General features: G+C 43.3%; 2 protein-coding genes across 5 annotated transcripts in view; one reads left to right on the top strand and one right to left on the bottom strand.

The window, feature by feature from the left end:
- Window positions 1-10,725, bottom strand: part of NMNAT1 (nicotinamide nucleotide adenylyltransferase 1) — a 28,953-nt gene extending 18,228 nt beyond the window's left edge. The window contains exon 1 of one of the 2 annotated variants that reach the window (XM_019493963.2): window positions 10,600-10,725. The gene's annotated coding sequence lies outside the window, so the exon portion shown is untranslated. Of the gene's footprint in view, window positions 1-10,229; window positions 10,567-10,599 lie in introns of those variants that run through there. The other variant, XM_019493964.2, reaches the window with a different exon arrangement.
- A 36-nt stretch (window positions 10,726-10,761) lies between these two features.
- LZIC (leucine zipper and CTNNBIP1 domain containing) lies at window positions 10,762-26,365 on the top strand. 3 transcript variants are annotated; one of them, XM_014610415.3, is made up of 7 exons: window positions 10,762-10,865; window positions 12,067-12,196; window positions 15,669-15,804; window positions 17,560-17,658; window positions 18,383-18,478; window positions 24,792-24,873; window positions 25,958-26,365. In XM_014610415.3, the coding sequence occupies exons 2-7, from the start codon at window positions 12,096-12,098 to the stop codon at window positions 26,014-26,016; spliced, it is 573 nt and encodes a 190-aa protein (XP_014465901.1). In that variant the 5' UTR covers window positions 10,762-10,865; window positions 12,067-12,095; the 3' UTR covers window positions 26,017-26,365. The 3 variants fall into 3 exon arrangements, with proteins under 3 accessions (XP_014465901.1, XP_006276634.1, XP_019349547.1); XM_006276572.4 differs by lacking the exon at window positions 10,762-10,865 and adding an exon at window positions 10,874-10,981; XM_019494002.2 differs by lacking the exon at window positions 10,762-10,865 and adding an exon at window positions 11,112-11,257.
- The last annotated feature ends 809 nt before the right edge of the window (window positions 26,366-27,174 follow it).

The following is a 27,174-nucleotide window of genomic DNA, read 5'->3' as shown; positions in this document are numbered from 1 at the left end:
TGGTGTGTTAGGGAAGACTGAATGTAAGCAAAAAAAAGCAGCTTGTGACAAGAGAAATCAAAATATAAAAATGGTCCAAATCAGGATGAGAGTAAGTTGGGAAGCCTAAATTACTAAAATGATTTGAAGGAGATATGTTCAGAGAAAGGCACCTCATAGGACTGGACCACACAATGTTAGATGAACGGAAAATGGAACTAAATGGCTGCTACTGTTATTGTATGTGATCAAGAAATTTAGGCCTTGTCTGTGCTGAGAGGGTCTAGGTAACACAGTGGTAAAAATGCCTGCAGATATGCCCTTGTTTTCATAATCACTTTTAGAAGTAGAGCTGCATGGCTGATAGTGGGAGAATTCTGAATCTTTCACAGTTCAATTGATAAAACTTCATGCTAAAAACAGTGCTAACTCCAGCTTCGTTTCATTTAAGCATGATCTAGCAGTACCAGTTCTTATCCTAGGGGAAAGCTTTGAATTTTTTTAGACCAGTGGTGTCAAGCTCATCCGGCCCCATGGGCCAGATGAGGATCACTGGGCCTGTCTGTAGGCCATATCAGAACTAACCCCCTGTACCCATGCAACACTCATGGTGCCAGGATCAGTCTACACACTGCCCATAGCTTGCACCAGCCCCATCTCAGGGCTTGAACTGTGTGCAGCCCACGGGCTGGACTTGGTGCTGCACACTGCACAGGATCTGGGGAGCAGGCTGCATGTGGCACCCTGCTGGACGAGCCCGTGCACTGGCTCCAGGGCTGGTCTGGATATGGCCCCAACCTAGTTGTGCACACTGGAGTTGGCATACAGGGTTGGTCCGATGCAGGTGCCACTTGCAGGACGTGCCCGTCTCCCTGTGTGCATGCAGCACCGGGTCCATTCTGTGCATGACATGCAGTGCAGGGAACCAAGAGCAGTGCACACCTCATATGGTGCAAGGGGTCAGTCCAGAGATCTACAGGCCAGCTCATGTGGCTCCGCAGGCCACATCTGGCCTGCGAGCCATGTGTTTGACACCCGTTTTAGACTTACAAATTATTTCCAACCCATTTTGGGAGTAGTTGAGTGCTCATCACCTTTGAAATGCAGCTGTAAGTTCTTTGCTATCTTTAAACATGGGACTAAGGAGTTTAATGTTACATGTAATCCCTTATAAGAGCTGTGGGTTAGGTGGATTATTTTACTGCATAGCAGGCAACCAAGTTACAATGTCATTCAGTTTACTTTCTTCTCTATCAAGTTGTAGTGTGTGTTTTTGGAATTAACAATCTTCAACTTCAATGTTGTCTTATAAAGAGTTTAACCAGCAAGACTTGAGACGTTTGATGCGTGCACTATGACTTCTGAGAGCAGTGGAGAAAAAAACGTAGCAGCTATCTTACCTGAGAAACCAATTTGAGTATTCTGAGACATTACAGTGAAATTATAGCCTGTTCCAGTTTTTGTTCTCGCCTGACAAGGGGGCTAGCAGCTGTTATTGTTCCCCTTAAGATCTGACTGAAAACTCCATTAAAGGAAGGGACATGACTGGAAAATCTTCTTGCAGTTGTAACTAAGTGGTTATCTACTATTTCCTTCAAGTAGCCTTCTGTTAGGGAACTTCTAGTGTTACAGGAGGTTGTGTGTGGTCATTTGCTGTAAAAGACATCTCTACACAACTGAGGGGCATAACTTCATATAGTCCAGTGCCCACTAAGGTCCTGCCTGTGAGAGAACTCTTTAAGTAATCCAAATATCCCAGATGTCTTCAGTATGGTATTCTACTTTTTGTTAAAGAATAACCTCTAGTGGACTGTCTGTTTTAGCGGTGTCCTGGCAGCCCTCATTGTATGTTTTAAATAGAAGTTGGTAGATAAAGCAGGAGCTTTGCTTTGGCAGGGAAAACTAATGCCAATCCAGCTTGAGTCAGATGCTATTACTTTAATAGTTCTCAGACCCAGGTTTAAGGTTGTTGATTTTCTCTGATTTGTATCAACATAGTACCGCTATCTCAAAACAGTGCTCTCTAACAGATTCATATGTGCCTCTGAAATGCATAAATGGAGATAGCTGAAAATGCTGATAGCTTTGTCTCGTAATATGAGAGACAATTAACGAAAATGGTACAACAAGAAGTATTTTGTTTAATCAAAAATGTAACTGTTCTCTCTAGGTTGCTTTTCAGACCAAACTTCTCCCAATGCATCAGCCAGACACTTCTGAGCAGCTTGGTTGGTGGTATCATCTTTGTTTTCTTCACCTTTGGTGAGTTTATGATCATCAGAATTTCACAGGGAGCTACATGGGACAACAAGGAAACAGGTCTTGATTTAGATCTCACAAGTTTGTAAGAAGCTCCAGGGGCCAGAACTGGGTGGCAGTGTCTCAGATACTTTTCTAGATCTTTTACAGCCAATTCAGTTAAATGTTTAATTCTCGTGTCCTGATGCAGCCTGCTGCCAGGATTGAGATGGAAGATGAAAAAATATATACATCCATTGTCTAAGAGAGAATATCGATACACATCTACCACTTTTGTCATTTGGCCACTTTCACAGGCATGAATTATCACAGACATTTTGCTAACAGACCTAGCAGGAACACAAGTGAAAAAGATATAATAGTGTTATTATACCAAGGCAGGAAGAGAAAATAAGGGTGAGCTATTTCAGGTTACAGACTGAAGTGGGCGGTTAACTTTCAACGTTTTTATGCTGGTAGACAAATACTCTAGCTATATTTTTAGAAGATAAATGGAATACTGACCAGTTCTACAAAAGGGCAAGCAAAATAAAGACATCCCAAAAGAGGAAGGATTGTTGTCTTGAACTCTTTCATCTGGATGAACTTTAAAGCAAGTGTTATCTTGATTATTCTCATCCTATCTTTTTAGGGCTGCCATCAGTGCTTACTTTTACAAAGCCTACTTCCTGGGAGCTGAAAGTGATCTTCTGCATATTTAGTAGTGGATCACTCCCTCAAGGAGTCTGTACTATTGTTTTGGCTACACAGTGTGTATGTATTCAAACCTTCATTCCACTTATTTTATGTTCTTTTAAGTAAAATATATTTCTACTTCCTCTAAAGGGAACCTTTGATTATTGAAGGCTCTTAAATAGAGAGACTTTTGAATATTTTAGGAAGCAAATTTTTGGTTTCAGAAGAGCCATAAAATGCAATTAACTACAGTAACAGTTCTTATACATAGTTTATACTTTTGTTCAACTACTTAATTATCTTTTCACTGTAATTTAGGGAATAATGTCTGGATTTTTCTGTGAATGGATGAAAATTTCAATTTCTTGGCAAATAGAATGGAGCAGTAATACATTAAACTAGCATTACATTGACCTACCTGTAATTAATTTGATTAGAACTAGAAGAATTTAGTATATTTTCTTCACTTTCATATCTTGACTTATAATGTTAAAATAGTTGCCACTGTTTTCACTGATCAACTAAAAACTCTAACAAGCATGTAAACTATTCTGATAACAAGAAATCTTTTTGACAGTTGCTTTCTTACGCAGGTCAAAATCATCCCTGAACTTTACTGTGTTTCTATGATGTTGTCAATGAGCAGCATGACTTCAGCAGGTACTTGTGCACATTTTTAAAACCTTTTACTCTGTGTAGAATTAGTTTTGCACATTTTCCCTTTATATTGATCTACCTGTATTTAAAAATATGAGTTGATAACTTGAAATAAGGGATGCTATGAATTAGGCCAAATATTTGAGTTTGAAGTAAAACCTATGAAGGCTTCTATTAAATTCCTTTTAAAAAATGTTAAGTAAAAGTATTTAAATGTTCTACTGAAGCATTAGAAACAGCACTATGGTGTTAGCTTGTTAGAGATTAACTCAGGGGTACTTGAGAAGGCCCTACAGGGTACACGCGGGCAGGCAGGGAGGGAGAGAGCACTGCTTTGCACCATCCCATGTGCCTGCTTGGCCAGATGTAGTGGAAGATTGCATGCAGTGGCTGCCACCTCTCCACATTTGGCCACGTGCCACTTCCCCGTGCTTGGCATCCAGCTCCCAGGGATACACTGCTCTGTGTCTGGCCGCCTGGGGTACACCGACACAAAAAGTTTGAAAACCCCTGAATTTATGTAAAAAAGTGAGATTGACCTGTCCAATTTGGTTGTGGAAATTGAAGAGAGTGAAAATAGTAAGCCAACAGCATGCATGATGACCAGTTAATTAGTTGGGTGTTTTATTTGTTTTAATGTTCAGTGTATATGCAAGGTGTGATAGTATCCTTTTCAACTAGAACTATGATCACTCTAGATGTTAAATTTTGAGAGTAGCTTCTGTGAAAGTATTTTAACAGGGTAGATGAAACTAAAGAAACTCTGATCATCTATATATGGGTATAGCACACCCCTTTCTGTTCACTTCATTCTTTTACCATCTTCCCACAACCCTAAATGTATCTTAGTGTACTTCTTCATGGAAATATTCTGGCTTCCCAGTATGGCTTCTCCCAATTGATCTTAAATAGACACACTGAAACTAGAAAATGCTATGAGTCAGCCTCCTGCTGTAGTTGTCTGTAGCATGTTTGAAACCTCCATGCTGAGCACTGAATAGTCTTCCATTGTTTCCACAGCAACATCGCTGCCTGGCAAGTTCCCACAAGGTTGCTCTCGCTTTCCCACCCCTTTCATAATGAAGAAACTCACTGAACCTTGCAGCAGCCACAGTGGGAAGAGTTTGAAGAGATATTCACAGCTAAATTTTTAACTCCTAATGCATACTAAAATCAGGTGGCACATGAATGGAAATGGAACAGCTCTGGTGTCTTTGAGGTTCACTCTGGAAGTGTCAGTACTTTTTAGGACTTTCAAGAGGGTTTTTTTTCCGCAGAATTTTTCTAATACTCTTCTTCATTAGCACAAAGTAGTTAGCAGTCCAGGACTTGAAGGGTTGGTACTGCTGGGAGTGCAGACCTTACACTGGCATCAGCTGGAAGAGTTGCTATGGGAACAGGAGAAGGAAGGAGCTGGACTTGCCTTTGTAATGCACAAAGCTCCAGTTTCAAAAGAAGTAAGTGTCTCAGATTGCACAGCTGAATAGGGCTGATTTTCTGCTTCTAAAAAAAGGGGGGGGAAATAATAAGAAATCTTAGGATAGAAATATATGGTGCCTTTTTCTGCAGTAGGGATCAAATGGTCTTTTACATCATGGCAGCTAATTTTACAGTCTAGAAAAACAGGCAGCAATTAAACTGCATCATAAACTTGCTTCTAACTCGCTCTGTGTCTGTTTACAAATTGAGAGGTATTTATAGAAAGATCTGATTATTCACGCGTACTTTCATCTTCCTAATGCCTTCTGACAGCTGTGGTCCAGCACCATTTTCTCAGGAAACACAGCTGTGTATAGCTGGCAAGGGCAGCAGAAGGGATGAGATCAGATACAGTCATCCTTCTGCCTTGAGTGACAACTTTGCAACTGGGGTACACTTAGGGTGAGGTGACACATATTCAGTCTGGAAACACCTTGATGTACTAAGGCAAAAAGAGGAATGCGTTAGCACCTCCTAGAAGAGACTAGTAAGGCTTAGGGCCCATCTATTGTCGGACTGTCAAGTTCACTTCACTGGCATCAGGGTTTAATTTGCCTGAAATACTTCTGTAGTTACAAAACTATTCTTGTACACAAAATTAAAAATGTTGAAAAGCTTCTATCAGACTAATTTAAAATATTGCATTGCAGGCAATTTGGAATACATCAGATTTATGGTACTTGTGAATCAGGTGTGCATTTACTGTCATTATGAAAAAACTGCTCACCGAGTCAACTTCAGCCTTGTTGCAGCAACATCAGTGTTCTACAAAACAGTTTCTTGGCCCATACTACTATTTTTAGCTTTTATTCTTTTACTTCAAAAAGCCCTACTACACAACAGTGGGCTAAATTAATCTACCTGATTTAGACTGCGTGTGGGAAATCAAGATAAGCTTTAAAATGGAACTTGGAACTGTTCCGTTTTTCTCTCTCTCACCACTGGCCCTTGCCAAAGACTTGTTAAAAAGAAGCCAACTATTGCCTAGATCAGTGATTTTTAACCTTTTTGGACTTGAGGCACCCCCTTCATAACTTTTGTGAATTGAGTGGCACCCAATTTCAAAAACTACTTGATATATTTTATACATTACAGTGCTCACCTCCTTGCAGAGGAGCTGGGCATTGGGGGTAGGGGATTGGCCAGGCAGGGACAAGCCTGAACTTATGCTTTTCTCCTCACCTCTCCTGGCACCCTTCAAAGGATCAGGTGGCACCCTAGGGTGCCATGGCACTCTGGTTGAGAATCACCGGCCTCGATCTTTGTTGCAACTCTTTAAAGACCTGTGCTGGATGCAGACCTAGCTTGTATAAAATAACCATTTTTATGGACTAGAAACAATTTTTAAAACAATCTGTTGAACTAAAACCATGAACCAGGTTCACCTGATGTAAAGTGTAGCTGTGTTCTTACTTTGGATGCCTTAGGGACATTTGCACGAGCCTCTCTATTGTATTCTTAGGGACAGATATGAAAAATAAATAAGTACATTGTACAACTCTGTTCCAGAACAAGCTAAACCATAGCTTCACCATTTACTGGTAAAATAGCTTGGATTTAGGTAATGTTCTTGTCTCTACCATTAAATTCTGTTCTGAGAAAACTCTGTTTAATAACTTACATATGGCTCTAGAGATATTATTTCTAAATAAGAAAGAGTCAGTGTTTGACACAGCTAGATTAGGGGCCTTGTCTAGGGCAGGACCAGGACATCAGATTCACTTAGTCCTTTTTGCCCCATTTTTCTCTGTTTCATGTTATTAAAATGGAGTCTCTCTCAACTGTCTGATAGAGCTGGGTTACACAGAAGAAGAGTCTAATACTGTAATAAATTTTTATTGCCAGTTCTGACAATACTGTAGAGTAATCTCTTAAATCAAGAAATTGCCCGTTAAACTTCACAGTGATGCTTCATGGCCCAGGAAGGTAGTTTCTTCTTCCGGAGGACCTCTTGAATATTTCTTTTTCTATGTGGAAAAGGAAATGGTCACTGAAGAGCGTAGGTGTTTTCCTAAACAATAAATGATTTTTCAACCACACCATGATGGCACAGAGCTTGAATGAGCTTCCTTCATGGATGAGCAGCCATTCAGTAAAGCTTGTTCTGAGTAAGATGGAGCAGAAGAAAGGATTTTGAAAATTTGGCAGTGATAATGCATCTCCTTTGTTTAAAATTAGGCAAGTACCACTGGAAAATTTAATTCAGAACTGAGAGGACTGTGTGCGTTCTGTCTCACTCTTAAGCTCTCCTGTTGAAGTGTCTATAAGTAATGCTTTCTCTCACTTCTGGCTGGCTGGAAGTCTCCACTTTCGCCTGACATAAAGTGACCAGGTTTAAGTTATACAGGTTTCTGTCATCTTCAAAATCAGGCATGCAGCCACCAGTCTTTAGGAAGCTCTAACTAATTCAGAACATGGCAGCATGTCTCCTTAGTAACACAGGCTACTGGGAGCGTGCCAATCCGCCCTTTACTCTCTATGCTGCATTTCCACAGAATACCAAGTCAAGTTCAAGACTATTAAAAAATAATTTAATAAGCCAAGATGGCGACTAAAGTAAAAATGTCCATTTCTGAGGCATAATGAAACTATCGACCACTAGGAGCTGTTGCAGGAGACACCTGTTGTTTGCCTCTGATGCCAGACTGTGCAACGCACTTGCCTGGAAAGTAAAAGCTACCATAAACCTCCATGTCCTCCACTGAAAACGCAAAGGCGCACTTCTTCCTCTCTAAGTTAAACAGAGCAATGCACATGTATTTGTGCAAAAGGAACCTCTCCCTCCTCCCCTTTTCTCCCCCCACAAAAACAAAACCAACTCTATCCACTCATTACACTGCAATCACAATTTCTTCCAGGGAGAGAAGATTTAAGAATGAACCAGGCAGGAGGGGTGAATGAACCCATATAAAAGAGAATATCCACTCAAGTAATTTATTCTGTGTAATTTTGTTGATTTTGTATTATCTGGCACTATTGTGTACTGAATCACCCCAGCATGGCCACAACCTCTAAATACTTGTAACAGTAACAACAGTTCTTTGTTCTTTATCCTCTCAGACCCCCAAAAGCCAAGTCCTTGGTATGCACAGCTAAAAAAAGCTTCTTACATGGATGTAAAGCTTAGAGCAGTTTCATAAACATCCAACTCTATCTTCACACCAGCTATGAAATAAAACACAGAAAATAAATCTCCCTAATGATACCTGAGATAAGGAATCAAAATGAACGTATAAAGAAAATTAATTCTCAGAGAGATTCTCTATAGAATTAACATAAGGCTACAGAGTCACATTTGTCCTGGGATTAGTCATTTTATCTCAGGACAGAGTGCAGTTGTTCAGATGTCCACATCCACTGTCCTGGGACAAAACCTTAAAAGGTTCACAAAGTGCTAAGATGTGATAACGGTTTGGCCCAGGATATCACAAAGTATGTTTGAATGCTTGTCCTGGGATCGCACCATGGGATCAATGGCAGAAAAGCAGCAAATCATTCAGCCGCTACCAAATCCCTGACTGGAAGGATGATGTGTAGGCACACCAATCCTGGAACATTTCTGTTCCAGGACAAACACATGCACAGTTTGTCCTGCAATGTCTGTTTGTAGCCTAAGCGACATAATAAATTGCTTGGAACTAATAATACATTTTGTTATGAATTAGTACACCCGTTACATATTTTAATGGGTATTAACAAAACCTCCATTTGTTAATACCCATAAAAACTCCTTTTCACTGCCACATTCTTTTAACCAAACATTTAGCTTTACTTTCCAGTAGGAAAATTGACAGTGACAACAGATGGAGGCACATATATGTTTTACGTATCCAACATTTTCAGTAAGCCCATCCCATATTGTTCTGAAATTGTCATGTGCATCTGCACAAGAAAATGCTGAAAATGTCTGCCAAACTGTTACACATGCACTTTTTGTGGCATCTTCCCTTTCGGGATAAAGCAAACCTGGGAAATATTGCAATAGCTTTGAATGTTATGAGGATGCATTCCTTGTCCTCCTCTTCCCCTTCTTTTGTGTTTTGTTCTGTTTTTCACTCCCCCTCTTTCTCCTTCCCAATCATGCATCTTCCAAACAAAAATAAATGATCACTTTTTCATCCTTGCCATAGGTTAGTGCACTCACCCTTGTGTTCACTCGTGCCTACCCACTCACCGTATTTCTCAGATCTCCCATTAAAAGGGCAGTGGCTCCCAGGCCACACGTTCAGCTCATCTTCATTTTGAAGAAAGAGCAATGGTAAAGATAATTTTCTTTCCTTTTTTCCCCCCTGAAAAAAGCAGCAGCAGCCAATGTGCCATTCATTCTTTCTGGCAATCCTCCTAACATTCAAATTCATCAGGACTAGGCATACAGAATGGTATATAGGCCCTAGAACGGTATTTCTCAACCTGTGGGTCATGACCCAAAAGTGGGACACAAGAATATGTGAAAAGGTTGCAAACAAACTTTAAAAATGGATCAAACAACTTTAAAAATGGATTCTCCTTTAAAGGAGAAAAACATGGGAAACTGTGGCTTTTTCCTGTAGGGTGGCAGAGCTCCAGTGTGCAAAGGGCTGCTTGGGGGCCCCTCCCATGCCCCACACACCCACCCCCTGCCCCACACACTGGGGGCAGCGGGCCAGGAGTGAGGGGCACTGGGTCGGGACTGGCCACTGACGTTTACAAATGGGTCCTGGTACAAAATAAGACATTGCGAACCACAGCTCTAGAAGGTCGTGATTTTATACTGTAGGACCAAGATCTGGGTTTGTTCTTTGGAAAACGACCAGCTACCAGTACGTTTTCAGTCTGTTTTACTTACCTCAGTGTCTCTCAACAAGAGCAGCGTCAGGTATATACTGTTTTGTTGAGGGCGTTTACAAACAGATCTACGACTGTCAAATCTGCTCCTGCAACCCTCATGCCAACGCCAGTGGGACGTCCCAAGAGAGAAAGAACTACGTACAGGTGACGGGCGTACAGGACGGGGTCCCGATTTAGGACCCGGCCATCCTCCCGAGTCAGGGGAGGCATATGCCGTGCACCCTCTACACGTCGCCGCCGGGCCCGGCGCTTCTCAGAAGAGCCCCGCACACCCCAGAAACAATCCCACCTCCATGGACCCCCTGGGCCTTCACCGACCATGTCTCATCGAGGCAGCGGTTCCCCTGCTTTACCTGTGTTAGGTCTCTGTCATGCCCAGGTTGATGGCCATCTTAGGAAGAGTTTAGGTGACAGTTTGTAGGGGAGAGCTGGGAGAGGAGTGACCCTGCCTCAGGCAGGGGGCCTGTGGAGGTCCCTTCCAGCCCTGCTGCTCTACGACGGGAGCTGGGCACTGCCAGGCAGGCTGAGGGTCTGGGAACAGCCGCCCTCCCCCCGCTGCCGCAGGACGGCATTTCCAGCCGGACCCCGTTGGATATCTGGGGGCTGCTCCATCAGCGCCGGGCCCATCGGGCTCCGGGAGCCCCCGGGAGAAGCCCAACCCCGAGGAGCGAGACCGCCCCACGAGCCGCCTGCACGTGCCCCCGCACCCCGCGCGCCGCTTACCACGCGCTGGTGGACCTCCCGGGGCCGCACGCACCTGGCCGGAAGTGAGCGCGGGTCCGGCGCTAAAAACGGTCCCCCGGCCAGAACTGCACGAGGGTCCGGCGCTGGAAAATGTCCCCCAGCCGGAAGTGCGCGCGGTCCGTTGCTGGAAAGTGTCCCCCCGACCGGAAGTGGGCGTGGGTTCGGGCGGGTTTCCCCTGCGCGCCGCGAAGCCGAGCAGGGTCTGAGGCGGCCGCCGCGCCCCGCCCCGCCCCGCCCCGCTCGAGGTGAGCGGTGCCGCGGCCGGCGGGCTGGGACTTCCGTGGGTGCCTGGGTCCGGTGGGGGGGAGGACGGAGCCAGGCTACCCGGAGGCAAGGAAGAGAGAAGAGCCGAGATTTCTCCGTGAGGAATCAGGGCGATCCGAGGGGCAGGGGGAGAATCGGAGGCCCGCGGGCCGCATCGGGAGCGTTGCTGAGGTGTCGCAGGCTGGGGCAGCGACCGCTCCCCGCATCCCCACGTGGGAGGGAGCCGTGGGCGGGCGAGGCCGGGGTCACGGGGGCGGGAGCAGAGCTGCCCGCAGGCCCCTGCTCTCAGGCCGTCTGGTACCAAGGGTGGGGAGACCACCTTGGCGAATCGGTGAACTCTTCAGCGAGTTAAAAGTCAAAAAGGAGCCTTACAGTGAGTGAAAAATTGGCCGCTTGGATGAGTATAATAAGTATTGCACGAGCATACCGTGAGAAAATCGGGAAGGCTAAAGCACAAACTGAGATGCAACTGGCAAGGGATGTCCACGCAGGGTAGACTGATGTGTGTCTGAAATGGTTTAGACAGGGATGATCCTGCCGAAAGCACAGGCCTAGACCAGACGACTTCCTGAGGTCCCTGTCAGCCCTACTTTGCTATGATTCTGGGTTGATCGTGGACACGGGAGCGGTGACTCTTGTAGCCTTGGGTACCTTGTTCTCAATTATTTTAAAAAGTGAAAATTTGGTAGGAACATAGAAAGTTTTTAGGTTTTGTTTTATGAATGTCATCCAGACTCAAGCCTAGGGTTTTCCCTTTCTCATAATTTTCAAATAGATGATTAAAGGTTGTCTTCAGTTTCCTGAGATATAAATGATGCTTTCAGTGCTCTAAGGCATAGATTGACTTGAGTCATTTCTTTTTGCTTTCTGATGTTGTTCTATTTTGTCTGTACTGTGCCTGCTGAACTCTTCCACTTGGACCGCTCTGCAAAGAGAAGAATATTCTCATCGTGCCACCTGTTCCTTCCTAGTCTACTTTTACAGTTTCAAGATATTTTATTTTGGATATTCCTAGGCAGGAGGCTTCAGGCTGCTAGCGGTCTATGGATCATCTTTTAAGCATAGTCTTAGTGTATGCTGACATTTATTCTGGTATAGAAGCCATGCTTGTCAACACTACCTTTCAATTTCCACTGAGAAAAAATGTCTTCATATCAATAAAATGTGCCCTCTGTTTTATAGGTGAGCTCTTCCCATGCAAAGATTTTAAAATGGCTTCAAGAGGAACAACAGAGACTAGTAAGTTAAAACAGAACTTGGAAGAGCAGTTGGACAGATTAATGCAGCAGCTGCAAGACCTGGAGGAATGCAGGTAATAAAAGGCAGTGTCTCCCTTTTAAGTGCAAATATGTTTTCTGGTAGAATCCTCGCTGGAGCCTTGTGTATAAAGCAGCCCAGGAAGCCCAGAAGAAACAATGCAGGACAAATTCAAGCGAATGTTTCGCTTCCCTTATGCAAATAAAAGAAAAAGTGGAGGAGGCTAGGAATGTTCTTTACTATCATCTTGGAGATTTCAAACTCATGAATAAAATATGGACTTAAGATGTTGCATCTTTTTCCAGTTAATGCAAACTCTTAGTGTTTGCTGTCTTTCAAAAATTATGTAGTTCTTTATACCTATCCTTAGTTTTAATCAGATGTTTGGTTGTGTGCATACTTTGGCATACATTCAAATAGACTTTGTGATGTCCTTGTGTATTAACTCTTAATGAATTTATAAAGATTAGATGGAGAAAGTCTGTTGGGTCCATGCCAGTTCAGGAATGTTTTCTGCAGTGTGTTTCTGATGTTTTCTCTCTCAGTAGTTCTCAATAGCCGTAACAATATGGCTTTACTGTTTCCTTTCAGGAGCCGTTCAATAGACCAATATGTTACTGTCATTCAGACTAACACAGATAACTGAGTCTTTGTGCCTTGATATAGCCAATGAAATACTAGAGAACCACCTGGAACATGCTTTCCCAGGTGACAGGTACACCTGTGTATATTTAGGAGCTAGTGACTTGCCAAGCCACTTGAAATGTTTGTGTTCTCCTCCATGGTCTACTTAGCCAACTCAAGGCATGTCACTGATAGGCCCTAGAGCAGAGTTGGGCAAAAATAAGGCCTGTCAACTGATTGGATTGAACCCATGGGTGGTTGCCCATCAATTGACTGTATCAAGCTCTTGGCTACCCCTGTGGCACTCTGCATGGGGCTGAGCCCCACCCACTCCCTCTCGGCAGCCCCAGGCCCTGCCAGCGTGCACAGCTTCGCAGTGGGGCTGCTCTTGGTGTGGCTGCAGCTGCCAGGGTACTGCTCAGCTCCCCCTGCCTCCAGCTGCTCTTCCTTTTCCTGTTCCTGCTGTACTGTGCTCTGAGCAGCAGATAGTGTGGGAAGGTAATGACAGCTGAGAGGATGTGTTCTGGGCACCAAATGCCAGGCCAGGTCAGGGAGAAGCTGCAGTTGGGAGACTCCTGCCCCAGGGCATGGGGCTCCAGCTCCAGCTCCTGGCTGTTTGCCACCCACTCCACCCCCCCAGGCACGTTGAGCAGCCACAAGTGGGTGGAAGGTGGCCTGGAGCTGGAGCCTTGCACATTGGGGCAGGAGCTGCCCTGCTGCAGCTTTCCCCCTACCTGGCTGGGTGCATGTTGCCTGACATGCATCCCCACAGCTGCTACATTTCCCTGCACTACCTGCTGTCTGGAGTGGTGCAGTGGGAGGAGGGGGGGAGGTGACCAGTACCTGAATGGCTGCAGCCACACCATGGGTAGCCCTACTGGGAAGCTGTGCATGTTGATCAGGGCTGTTGACAGTCATGGACTGCCCCAAGCAAGAGTGAGTAGGTCTTGGCTCCATGTGGAACACTGCAGGGCAGCCATGGGCTGGAGGGGAGGAGGTGGATGGCTTTGCCCAAGCAAACTCTACATGTGTCCCATCTCCCCCACTCCCTTTCCTCACCCCCACCTGGCTCCTGGGACTTGGCCAGTGGGTAGCCCCCCACAAGCATTTTCCCCCTCCCATCCTGCCTCACACACAATATAAAGAGTGTGACTTTGTTTTGAGCTATTATGCAATTACCTCCTTATACACGACTCAAAATCACATAAATCAGGACACAAAAAATATTTGAAATAAAATTTAAATATGTTATAGTAGATGTTTGATTTTTAGTATATGATTTGTTTTTTATCTATAATTTGTTAAAATGTCTTCTGAAAGATTTTGTGTCTGGCCCTCAACAGCTCACCAGAGCTTTGTTAAGTGTCCCTCTAGCCAAAATAATTGCCCTTCCCTGCTCTGAAGGAAGTAGTGTTCATCTTTTCTGAGCCAGAGAAAAGATTGCTGTGATAAGAGACAAGTGAAGAGCAAGCAAGAAAGCAGAAATTGCGCTCATACCTTGGGATTGAAAGTACAGTTCTTTAAGGAAGTGAGAGAAGTAATAATTTATATTATATTACCATAAGCTTAAGGCCCCAACTGAGATTGGAGTCCATTGTTAGGCACTATACTTGTAGTAAGAGTCTTCGTTTCAAGCGGCACATGACCTAATTAGGCAAAGTATGGGAGAGAAGGAAGTAGTATTTATTAAAGAGAGAGTATGATTGCAACTAAACTTCTGGAGAGAAGGACTGAGGGGTTATGGTGGATCAAAGACTAAATCAATAGGGTTGTGCTCTTGCAGAAAAAGCCAACAACAGGTTGGGATGTAGAAATAGAAGTAATATACCTAAGACCAGCAGATCTTGAAGCTTCTTGGAGGTGATCTGAGGCTGGGGTGGGGGGCTGAGTGCCTGCATGCGTGTGCCCCAGCTCAGCAGGTCAGTCCATGGGGGAGGGAAGGGGCGAGGGCTAGATTGAGGCCCCTGTAGTGAGGGACAGTGCCACAGAGGCAGGAGCAGGGGTAAATTGAGTGGGGCCCTGGCCAGGTGGGACTTAACTGCTGGGGAGGTGTGCCCCCAAATAATTTTTTCTCCCTCTGCCTTAATTTGCCCCCCGCCTTCCCTCCCCACAGACTTACCTGCTGGGGGGGGAGGAGGGGGAGGGGGTGGCAGCAGCACCGCACAGTAGATCTTGGGTTACTTTTAAATGCCAAAGGTGATCTACTTAAAAAGGTTGGAGACCACTGCCTAAGATGCTTCTCGGCACTTTTTGGGGTGTAATATTATGTTCAGATGTGGGTACTGTACTCTTCTTGGAGGTGGCCACTTCATAATCATTCTTGAAATGAGCCCTTGGTACTACTGAGCTTCAGCCGTATCAAAGTCCTGCACCTCATTTCCTTCCTTTTTGTGACTAGCTTTAAGTTTGGAAACCTTCACCCTGTGTCTGAAGATGGGCTGAAAACCATCTTGTTTGTTTAATTAATTATTTTATTTTAACTTGTTTTAACTTATTTAGAACTATATTACGGTTAAAATAACTTGATGGAAAGAGAAGAAATGTTAGTTTTTCTAAAGTAAAATGTTGAGGGTCCCTTCTAAAAGGCTGGAACTTAAAAGCCTAAAAGAGCGATATGTTGCATTATATAAAAGTGCAAGATTCCCTACTCTGGTGCTTGATTTATAAAATACCCTTTTTCCCTTATGCATAGTGTCCAAAATACAGTTTTGCTGTATTTTTCATTCTTGGCCCAACTAATGGGCAAAGAGCCAGATCAGTGGCTTAGTGCAAGTACTATAGATGAGAAGGGTGTTACATATGCTCTAAGTATGCAGTCAGTAATTGATAACTAGATTACTAGTAATTTTTGGGATGGGGGGGTCATTCTGTGAGTTGATTCAGCTTTTCGACTCTCCTTTCAGAGAGGAACTGGATGCAGATGAGTATGAAGAAACCAAAAAAGAAACCCTAGAACAGCTGAGTGAGTTCAATGAATCACTGAAGAAGATCATGTCTGGAAATATGACTTTGGTAGATGAACTCAGCGGGATGCAGCTGGTAAGGTTGATTCATAAATCACTTTGATAACTTCCTAAAGGACTTCTGATTTATAAAATAGGGTGCAAGTATGTGCTAGTTTTTCTGACACCTAGATACTGGTATTTGTCTGTTTAATACATACATGCGTACACATCTGTGTATGCAAAATATATATTCCACTGAGTATCTATCAGTTGTATCCAGTTTTAAATTATAAGCTCACCCATTAAAGATTCAGGAGCATAAAATATATAGGAAGAGAGCTGTGTAACTTGATTGCAGACAACCATTTACTGGAGTATGGTAGGAACAATGTTGGGGGAGACCCTGCTATTTATGATCAGGACAACACACTCAGTCCTACCTTATCTGCTGGGAGAAGGAAAGGTGCTGTCTCTCTAGATCTTGCCCAGCTACTCCCTAACAGGAGCAGAACCCTATGTGGAAGGAAGGAAAGTCGGTCACTTACCCAGCTTATATTTCTGGGTCCTGTCATGAGTGAGTACGTCTAGGCCCTTCTTCTGAAGATACTTGGGAAACTGTTGATCATCAGGATAATGGTTATATAATTGTTATCAACATTGATACTCCACAGAAAGGTCTGAATAACAAAAATGAAACTGATCTATAGTTCACAAATTTCACCTGGCTTATGTTTAAGGGCATTATAACCAGGGATCCTGGTTTTCCCTGATAAAACATTGCAAATTCTGTGATTAAAACCCCCAAAATCTCTGATTAAAATCCTCCAGTCCTGCTCGTGTCCCTTGCCTCCCACTGATAACCCCCTGCCATCTCCAACCTTGCTGGAGGGGACCTCCAGCTGCCAGGGCTGTGGGGCCAGGGATCCAGGTCCACAGCCACTTGCCCCAAGCAGGAGGCGGTGCCTGCTGCAGTGGAGCAGAGCATGGAGCCTGGCTCCCCCCTGTTGCCTGCCTACTGCGGTTTCAGGTGGGGGGGGCAGCTCCTCCTGCTGCATGCACTCCTGGGAGCCAGGAGGGACCTGTGCCCCCCAGATCTGTATATGGGGTGGGTGCAGGGTTCCAGTTGCGGGCTTAGGCTTCCCACCCTGCTGCCCTCCCCTGGGGCTTTCACAGCCGGGTGGGTATGACCCGGCAGAGCGGGGCCATGCGGCAAATCTGTTTGTCACTGCGAGCCCCACGCTGCCCTGGCAATGCATCCCCTGTGTGCATGGCAGCAGTGAGGGGCACAACCCCGTGCCACCAGCTCCACTGCTGCCATGCAGGCAGGGGATGAGTCAAGCTGAGAGACTTCACCAGTTAAAAACTGCCTGCCCAGAGGAGCTTTCCATCTACTCTCTCCTCTGTGAAATCCTGTGACATGTGAACTTTCATTTCTACCCAGGAGAACTTTTAGTCTTTTCTCCAGTGCCTGATGAAGGGTGTTTGTGCCCAAAAGCTTGCAATTAAAGAATTTTTCTTGCAAAAATCTTGTTGGTCTAATAAAAGATATCATCTCTACCACGAGCCCTGATCATAAGAACTTGACATTTTAATTTCTGCTACTGAGGAACTCAGAAGTGTTTTCTATTTCAATTAGCCAGTGAATTTTAAAAGTCCTGCTTTTTGGGTTATGTTTTTCCCTCAATCTTGTGCATGGATATGCAAACAAAAAGCTGAATGTCTCTTGTCAGCTGCAGCAGAGGATAGTGAGGATGCTCTCTAGCCCTTGTAAAACCAGTGTAATGTGATTGTGGTTCATAGCATTTGCTCTAGCTGTGCTCATTCTTTTGCTTGTTTCCTTTTTTTCCAGGCTATACAAGCTGCCATCAGCCAGGCTTTTAAAACTCCAGAAGTCATTAGAATGTTTGCAAAGAAACAGCCAAGGCAATTACGGACAAGGCTGGCTGAGGTAGGTTTATTTGTTCCAGTAGGTTTATTTGTTGCAGTTGGTTAGATTATTGCCTTTCCAATCTGCACAAATTAACATTGCCTCTGAATTTTATATTGACACCAGAAAGTGACAGAGTATTGTCTGTTATCTTTCAGAATCTGGTCATACTCAAACTGTTACTTCATTCTTAGGGGCAGAAACTAAAATTTTAGGTAGCATTTTCTACCTCCCTCCCCTACACAAAAATTTGGCAACCAGTAGTGAATTGGGATGCAGAAACATTGACAGTTTCTCAGATAAAAAAAACCGGAAGACCACCATGACACTGGAACCTGACCGGGGTGCTGGATGGTGCACTAATCTTACTTCTTCAGAAATCTGTATTCAAATTCTAAGTATGGCACAAGTATAAGATGAAGTGTAACATTCTTATCCTAGGTTTTAGTGGATGTTGGTTTTCAGAACATGGCCCTACATTTTAACAGTAATGGCTGTCACTTTCCAGAAAAGCTCTAAGATGGGGACAGCCATGCGTGCTAAGGTTAGGTTTGAAAAGTATTTTCAGAGCCGTATGAGGAAGAGTTAGCAAATTTTATACTGCCCAGATTTTAGTTCCTTAATTTCACAAGTATTTTGTATAATATATTATTTCACAGAATTTTATTTTATTTTTTTAAAGAATCCATTTGTTGGCTCTTTAGTCTCTTTCAATGTTTTATACAGTTGGATTTACTTTGTATAGATGGACCGAGACCTTATGGTTGGGAAACTGGGACGAGACCTCTACACGCAACAGAAGGTGGAAATCCTAACTGCCCTCAGGAAGCTCGGAGAGAAGGTACCAGTACTGGGATTGGTAGCTGTCATTCGTTGAACTATGAAGCAACAATAAACCAGATAATTATTTTAGCTGAAATTTACATGTCTGCATGAAATATAATGCAATTATAGCATGGAAATCAAAAACAAGCCTCATGGTACAAAATATATGTTATGTTTCAATACTACCACCCCTTCCAAAGAGTATACATTAGTGAGCACAGCAAATAATACTGTGTGCATATATAGACCCTTTAATTTGTGGTTAATTACTACCTTGCTCTTTGCTGTGTCTCCTGAGTGCATCATGTATAAGTACCATCAATTTGTACCTGTTTATAACAAGCTACAAGACTAGTCTCCTCCTTATTAACTGCCTATTCATCCATCTGGAAGTAAATATTAAAGGTCAAACCCACATTAAGTCTTGCCCCACTTCTGAAAGGTAGGCATTATCCCCATTAGACAAGTGAGCAAAGTTAATTGAGAGGTGAAGTTACCTGCTCAGGCTTGCCTTCTTGAGTCATGGAAATTTTGGAGCTCTGGCTAATCCCTTGCTTTAACCACTAGAGGGAGGAAGGGAAGCAAATAATTCTTTTTGTTGCCAGCCTGTGAAGTAAATGGTCCCTCTATAGCTATATAGTTTGTTCTGTTTAATAACCTGTATATCAGCTTTCCAGAAGGAGTGGTTTCCCCTGAGAGTGCCATCCAGTCTCATAGTATCACATACACAAAAGCTTTTAAGTGACTCAGTATATTTTTTGCTGCTCTGTTACTTGAATAATAATTCATTTGTTGTTTTCCTTTAATAGCACTCTGGTTTTAGAAATCTCATATGAATTCTAGTATCTTAGGCAGCCTTATTTACAGTTATTACAGCTACTTTCCTCCAATATAATTCTATTGCTGAAGTTTCCCAGAATATTTTAATGCTTAGAAAGGTTTTGAAGAAAGACGTGGAAGAGTTACTTTAAGCCTCTAATATGTTAAGGCAGTGCAAGGTAGCCTAAATTACATGCATTTGAAATAATAAACTTTTTTAACATCCTGAGGCATGTTTATCATTATTTTTCCTGCAAGAGTCAGTAACACCACTTTCTAATAAAACAAAATGAGCTTCTCTCCTTACAGTTTTTTTTAGATATTAAGTCCCACATTCTCTAGAAATACAAATACATCGCATTTTTATCTGCCATCAGCAATCCCTTGCAGTCAAGGATGATTGTCTTCTGCAATTGTCCTATCTGTGGGTCCAAAGATGGCTAGCGAGGCCTATCTGGGATCGATAGATGTAGCTTGGGCACATGTTTCTGTGCGGGTTGGGTGCTTCTGAGTTCCTGAATCAGTCTGTGACACACTGTTACTGCTGCTTCCACTTTTCCGTCTCCTGTTGTCGTCATAAGGTTTCATAGTACTGAGATCCTTGCAGCAGACTTTTCCTTAATTTGGGGTGGTCCTGGGCGATCTCCCACGAGTTGATGTCCATGCTGTGTTTTTTCAAGTTGGTCTTGAAGATATCTTTTGAAGCACTTTCTCTGCCCTCGTCTTGAGCGTTCGCCTTGACTGAGCCAGGAGAATAGAACTTGCTTCAGGAATCTGGCCTCGGACATTCGGATGATGTGACCAGCTCAGCAAAGTTGACGTTGCATGATCATCGCCTTAATGCTCATGGTGTTTGCTTGTGAGAGGACATTAACCATGGCGTGTCTGTCTTCCCACTGGATTCGAAGGATCCTCTGCAGGCAGCATTGATGGTAGTATTTAAGCAGCTTGAGATATCTCCTGTACATTGTCCAGGTCTCAGCTCCATACAGTAAGGTGGGGATCCTGACTGCTTGATAAACCATGAGCTTGGTTTCAGATTTGATATTGTAATCTTTGAACACCCATTTCTGAAGGCATCTGAAGGCTGCACTTCTATTTTTGAGACAACGTTGGAGTTCTTCATCAGTGTCAGCCTTCTGTAAGGCTTCTGAAGTACAAGAAATATTCAGTGTTTTCCAGAGTATGACTATGAATCTGAATTACTGGAGATGGGGACTGCTCATTGAAAGCTTGTTGATGGAGGACTTTAGTTTTCTGAATGTTAAGCATCAGTCCCATTTTTTTGGGATGCCTCGGTAAAGATTTTCACAATTGCTTGAAGGTCAGCAAGCACACACTACAGCATTATCAGCATATTGGAGCTTGATGATTGACTGAGGTCAGGGTCGTTTTGGTTTTGTCTCAGAATCATCTGAGAGAAAACAGCTTACCATCCATTCAGTAGTTTAGTTCCACTCTGACTGGAAGCTTGTTAGTGGCCAGATATAGCATCATGGTAAGCAATATTGAGAAGTGTTGGAGCGATGCAGCCTTCCTTAAATCATAGAAATTAAGGGCTGGAAGGAATTTCGAAAGATCATAGAGTCCAACCCCCTGCTCTGGGCAGGAATACTGCTGAGATCAAATGATTTCATCAAGGTGTCTGTCCAGTCTCCTCTTGAAGACTTCCAAGGTTGGGGACTGCACCCCCTCTTTGGGAAGTCTATTCCAGATTCTAATCACCCTGACCGTAAAGAGTTCTTCCTTGCAACCTGAAACCATCCTTTAACAGTTTACGGCCATTGCTCCTTGTTCTCCCCTGGGGTGCCCTAGTGAACAGCTTTTTTTTTTTCTCAGCTCCTGATATTTACCCCTTACATACTTATAGACAGCTACCAAGTCCCCCTTCAGTCTTCTCTTCCCCAGGCTGAACAACCCCAGATCTCTTAGTCTTTCCTTATAAGATTTGTCCTCCAGGGCCTTAATCATTCTTGTGGCCCTTCTCTGGACCCTTTGAAGATTCTCCATGTCTTTTTTGATGTGCGGCTCCCAGAACTGGACACAGTACTCCAGCTGGGGTCTCACCAACACCAGGTAGAGAGAAAGTATTGCTTCTTTAGCTCTGCTTGTGACGCGTTGGCTAATGCATCCCAGTTTGCTGTCAGCTCTGACTACAGCACTGCACTGGTGGCTCATGTTCATCCTGTGATCAGTCATAACCCTGAGGTCTCCCTTTCAGTCTTCATGCTGGCCAGATAATCTCCTCCTAACCTATATTCATGTCACTAGTTACTTCTCCCCAGGTGAAGTACTCTGCATTTATTCTTATTAAACTGCATCCGGTTCCACTCCATCCACCTTTCCAGCTTGTCCAGGTCCTCTTGGCACATACTATTCTCTAGCATGATTGCTTTTTCCAATAACTTAGTATCATCTGCAAACTTGGCCAGCCTGCTGTCATCTGTGGACATCCTTATCTAAATCGTTGATAAAGATGTTGAACGGCAGAGGGCCAAGAACCAAACCCTGCAGGACACTTCCCACCAAGACGATACAGACCAGTCTACTAACACTCTCTGGGTTCAACCCCTCAACCAATTCCCAACCCACCTGACTCTACTTTGTCAACCCATAATTCCCCAGTTTTTTTGTATAAGAGCATCATGGAAGACTATATCAAAGGCCTTTTTAAAATCCAAGTATATGACATCAACCACGTCTCCTACATCTAAGTGGTTCATTACTTGATCATAGAAGGAGACTAGGTTGGTCAGACATGACCTGCTCACAATGAAAACATGTTGGCTATCCTTCAGCATCATGCCTTCTGGCAGTCTCTCACAAATGGACTTCTTGATGATTTTTTCCAAAATTCTACCCAGTATCGAGGTAAAACTGACTGGCCTATAGTTTCCCAGATCCTCCCTCCTCCCTTTCTTAAAGATTGACACCATATTGGCCCTTTTCCAGCTTTCCGGGACCTTTCCCAAGCACCACAAATCTTCAAATACCTTTGTCAACAGTCCCACAATGAATCTGGCCAATTCCCTCAGCACTCTTGGGTGTAGTCTGTCCGATCCTGCTGACTTTAAGACATTTGGCTGCTCTAGGTGCTCCCTCACCAATTCAGCACTGACCATTGGTTGTCAATCGCCGCCCCCCAGTGTCCGACCGGGGAGGCAACCACCATTTGCATGCAGGAACACCTATGCAAAGTAGAATTCATTAGAGAATTCACCTTACTCCTGACTGTCTGTTATCAGCTGTCTTGTCCCATTCTGCAAGGGCCCAGCTTAACTCCCATTTTAACCTCGAAGGGATCTGTAATAGATCTGTTACTGAGAATGGTTATTGAGAGAGATGATTTTTTTTTTTTTTTTGGCGAGTATACAGGAAAAAGGGCTGAACATCTGTGAGCACAATGGACTGAACTTAAGGATCCAGGAGGCTCCTTTGTTTCGTATGGATTCAAATCATGTTTAGAACCATCCAAGATGCCAGTTGGCTACAGCAGCGATTAACAAAAGTATAGGTGGAACCTTAGTGATTTAATCAAGTCTTATAGGAAATAAACAGAAATCTGAAGTGCGTTTTTGGGTGGCTGAGGAATGCTAGAGGAGGAAATGATTTCCAGCCCTGAGCTTTAAAAGACATTTTGTAGTTTAAGTCCTCCATTTGGTATGATTTTAGGTGTTGTGTTGAAATGCTCTGAAAGTGTACAGGAATTTCCAGGGTGTGGAAGACTGGACAGAATAGTAATGCTCAGTGTCTTTGCAGTTCTAACCTCAGATAGCGGTGATCAACCGTGAAGCATTGGCTAAATCACTTGATCTCTTTTTCTTAGTATCTTTAAAATAATGATGAACCTACATCACAGAGGGGCTATGAGGATTAGTTAAATGTTTGCACATTGCTTTGAAATGAAGTGCAGCGTAAGGGCTAAGCATGTTTCAGTGCTATGGTTGGTCAATGTTGGGGTTGAAATGGAACTAAAAACTTAATTGTGCAGCAGGGCTAAGTTATGTAATTGTTTCACTTGAACTTAACAGGGTGTGCTTCTAGTTAGTCACCAGTGTTGACTTCGTTTACCCAGTACCATAGCAAGGAAGTTTGCCCAGGGCAAGCCCACAGCAGCAGCTTGTCCTTGCCCCATGCACAGACCCAGGGGGCACATGCCTCCCCCCACGCTTGCCCGGGAGTGCACACAGCAACGGGAGCCCCCCCCCCCCCCCCCCCCCCCCCGAACTGCTCACAGCTCCGTCCTGCACCCTGCCCAGCTGGGCAGCACCTATTGACGCCCCTTCACTTCAATGCATGGGCAGTTGCCCCACTCCCCCTCCCTTCACCCCCTCCGCCTTGCTAAGGTACTGTGTTTACCCAATATTTTGTATATATTTTCAAGAATTAAAGTCTGGAAAGAAGCCTGAAATGTTTCAAAGGGAATCTTGCTCTCCCCCATTACTTTCCTGACTTGTATCCAATGTTTCTCTTCTTCAGCTAATTAAGTATTTCATGAACACTCGATTTTTGCCATTGGCATAAATCAGCCTTGTCAGTTTATTAAAAATTGCTGTGCTCATTGTGCCTCGTGTATTGTCTTGGAAGTTTTCTCTGTATAAACTGTCACTTGGAAAGTGTTTTTTTCCCCCCCTTTTTAAATCAAAATATAGAGCCTTTCCAGACTTATCTGATTACAAGTACTGTTTCTGGGTCAATTTTCTAGGCCCAGTCTTCTATTCCATAAGTACCAAGGTGCTGTGAATTCTTCAGAGGGCAAGGAAAATCCTGGAGAAAGCATTGCCTCTGGTTGATTTAACAGTAACATAATATAGAGAGGACTCTGAAAGGAACTCTGAACAGTCATCCTCTTCCAGGAGAATTGTGGCTCTATATATGTTGGTCCTTGAGGCTGGTAGATGAATAGGGATGAAAACAGAGAGCATCTTAAGTGTTCCAAAATAAAGGCATCATACTTCATTTTTGGGACAAATTGATATATGATGATAGTTAACAGTTTGAGAGGTTGGTATCTAGAGCATCTGTTTGTGTTTTGTTATTTTAAAAATATATTGCTTTAGAGGGTTACTAAATGGGAAGCAAGTCTCAACTGAATTTTCTGGCTTTCCCAACTTCATGTTATTACTTCATTATCATAGGCGCTTAATATCACATCTCTAGCACTATCATCAGAGTGCCTTGCATATGAGCCAAAATACATATACGTAGAACTAGAAGGTTTTCAGGATTATTATGAGGACAGCTCTAGGACATATGGGGTCTTTTTAGGTGGACAGAAAATGTTCACAGCTATGAAAATTAATTTGGAACCTTTCACTAGCACTTTAATCTGCATTCACATCAGACAGATAATGCTATCATTTTCAAAGCAGAGCAGATTTGCAAGTCGTACATCCCGAAATCTTTCATATAAGCACAGGGATGGATGGATGGACTATATCCTTAAAAAGCAAAAAAAATAGGTGCAGTTAAGGTATCCAGTTCACAACTGCATCTCTCTCTTGATTTAGCTGACTGCAGATGATGAGACTTTCCTGTCAAGCAATGCAGGTGCGGCCCTCAGCCAGTTTGAAAGAGTCTCTAGTGATCTTGGTAAGTCTTTTCGTAGTCTTGACATGCAGATATCTTAACATCCTCACACACTAGTGAAAAAATGTCTGTGAGAGTCCTGATACAAAAGGGAAAATGTGAACCAAATATTCATGCCATTAAAAAAAAAAAAAGTATGATGTACACTTCCTACTAGAGTATAAGTAGAGGTAGTTAAATACTATACCAAAATTAAAGCAAAGTGGAGAAATTTTTACATGGACTAAACCATTGAGTGTCCCACTTACGGTGGAGGCCTTGGAGAACTACAGTATATCTAATAAAAAGGCAGAATTTTTAGCGTTAAAGTTGTTTGGGGTTTCTAGTTCTCCAGAACTCCTGAAAGGAGCTGCTTTCCCTGGGCCTAGAGATTATGTGGGCAATACTAACAATAGTAAAAGGCTTTTTCTGCCACCATTCTCATAATCTAGCAGCAAAACTGATAGTACATTTAAGATGCAGCAAATGGTGCATATCTATGTTCTTGTCTAGTATTTCATCTAGACCTGTATTGGAGAGGAAAAAAGGAACCCTACTGAACAAATTTTTGATATACATTTTTCCTCAAACTAAAAAAAAGAAGCATTTACCATAAACCTCTCTTCTCATTTCCCTCTTTTGTCATACACTTGCTTCCAGTGGAGCAGGAGCAATCACTGTGGGGCAGGTGCATGAGGGCCCAGGTCAGGCCAATGCATGAGCATGAATTTGAATCCTGAGTCCTAGCCTTCGAATGATTATTTGTGGCTGTAGTATAAAAGTCCTGGGAAAGTTGGACAGTTGTACTCCAGGTATATTTGTCCCTGAAGCTCTTCTCATGGCCACATTTTTTTCAGGTCCTTGTATAATTAATTAGTCCAAGCCAGAATAATGCCTCTCTAACCGGTTCCATGCAAAATGCTTTTTGTTTTCAATGTACAAGCTTAATTCCTTGCTCCCAGCCTACTCTTGTGCTATTTTGTCTTACATAAAATACCACAAAATAACCGCTCAGAAACACATTCCCTGCTAATGTTGTATGTTTTTTCTCTATCTCCTCGTCTCCATTCCAGTTTAAAAACAATCTGTTTTCTGTTTGCTTCCCTAGGATCTGGGGACAAAGTCTTTGCTCTGGCAAGTGTTGAAGTAGAAAAAGCAAAACAGTGAAGAGGTGTGTGGGACTAGAGTTTCTCCTGTTGGACTTTTACTGTGTTGTTCTTTTCTTTTTTTTTTCTCATGAGACTCTTGTAAATTGTTGCGCAAAAAAAGACCCTGAAACCTCATGATCTTAACTACGAGATAACATGAAGTGACCCGACATAAAGTGCACTTTGGAGACCTCAGTGTCTGCCCTCCTCCGCAGTATACGTACTGAGGCTAAACACTAAGTGGTACTTTAAAAACTAAACAAGAAAAAGTGATCTTACTCTGATTGTTGTCTTTGAAAAAAATAGATTGTTTTCCACTTTTTTTTCAGCGTGTATTTCTCTAACTATTAAAGTACCATCTTTTTGCATATGATGGCAGTGAGCAGCTTTTTCCGAAACACAGGATCTCAACAAATGGATCAGTCTGCAAATAGCTCTTGGGCTTGTTTGTAAAGTCCTGTTTTGTTTTTAATTTGTTTGGAATCTGAGCAGTGTAGTCACAAACCCATTGTATCGGTTTAAAAATGACAGTGTTTGTTTGTTTGGAACCCCGTCTTCCTACAAGCTGTCTCCAAAACTCCAGAGTGAGACTCTACACAAAACATCAGTGCCTTCCTGGTCTGAACATGAATGAATGCCATTGTATCTTGGTCTTGATTGGCAAACAATAGAAGCCCTGTTGGAAATCTTCTGGAGTAATTTAACCTCATGTATTGAAATGACAGGGGAGCATTAGGAAATGGCAAAGAGAGGCCCGTTGTGTGACCTCTTCCTGTACCCCAGGCTGTATACTCGACAAGGTACCATTATGTTCCCAGATTTCTAGGGCAGCGTGAAATATAGTGCAAGCTGAAACAAACAAATAAAAAGACCCCATCATCAGCCTGATCTACATTATAACTGAGCCAGAGGTCTCTGTTGCAACCCTGTTGTCTCCTGACCTGGATATGAGATTAGTTAAGTTCTTTTGTATATGGGGCCTCTCTCTTCCTAAGAAGAAACCTTGCACTGTCCAGGTTTTTTGCTTGGGTCTGGAAGTACAATTAGGTTTTTGAGACACTACAACTCTTGTTGTATGGCAACTAGGTTACTGACTAATAGGTAGTAATGCCACCAGGACCTTAGATTTGCTTTTTATGGATTGGAGGTGGTTGTTTTGTGGCTCAAATGGAAGAGA

The sequence above is a fragment of the Alligator mississippiensis genome, chromosome 13 (genome assembly GCF_030867095.1).
Source record: "Alligator mississippiensis isolate rAllMis1 chromosome 13, rAllMis1, whole genome shotgun sequence".
NCBI classification, from domain to species: Eukaryota; Metazoa; Chordata; order Crocodylia; family Alligatoridae; genus Alligator; species Alligator mississippiensis.
This window is presented reverse-complemented; position numbering and strand designations above follow the sequence as displayed.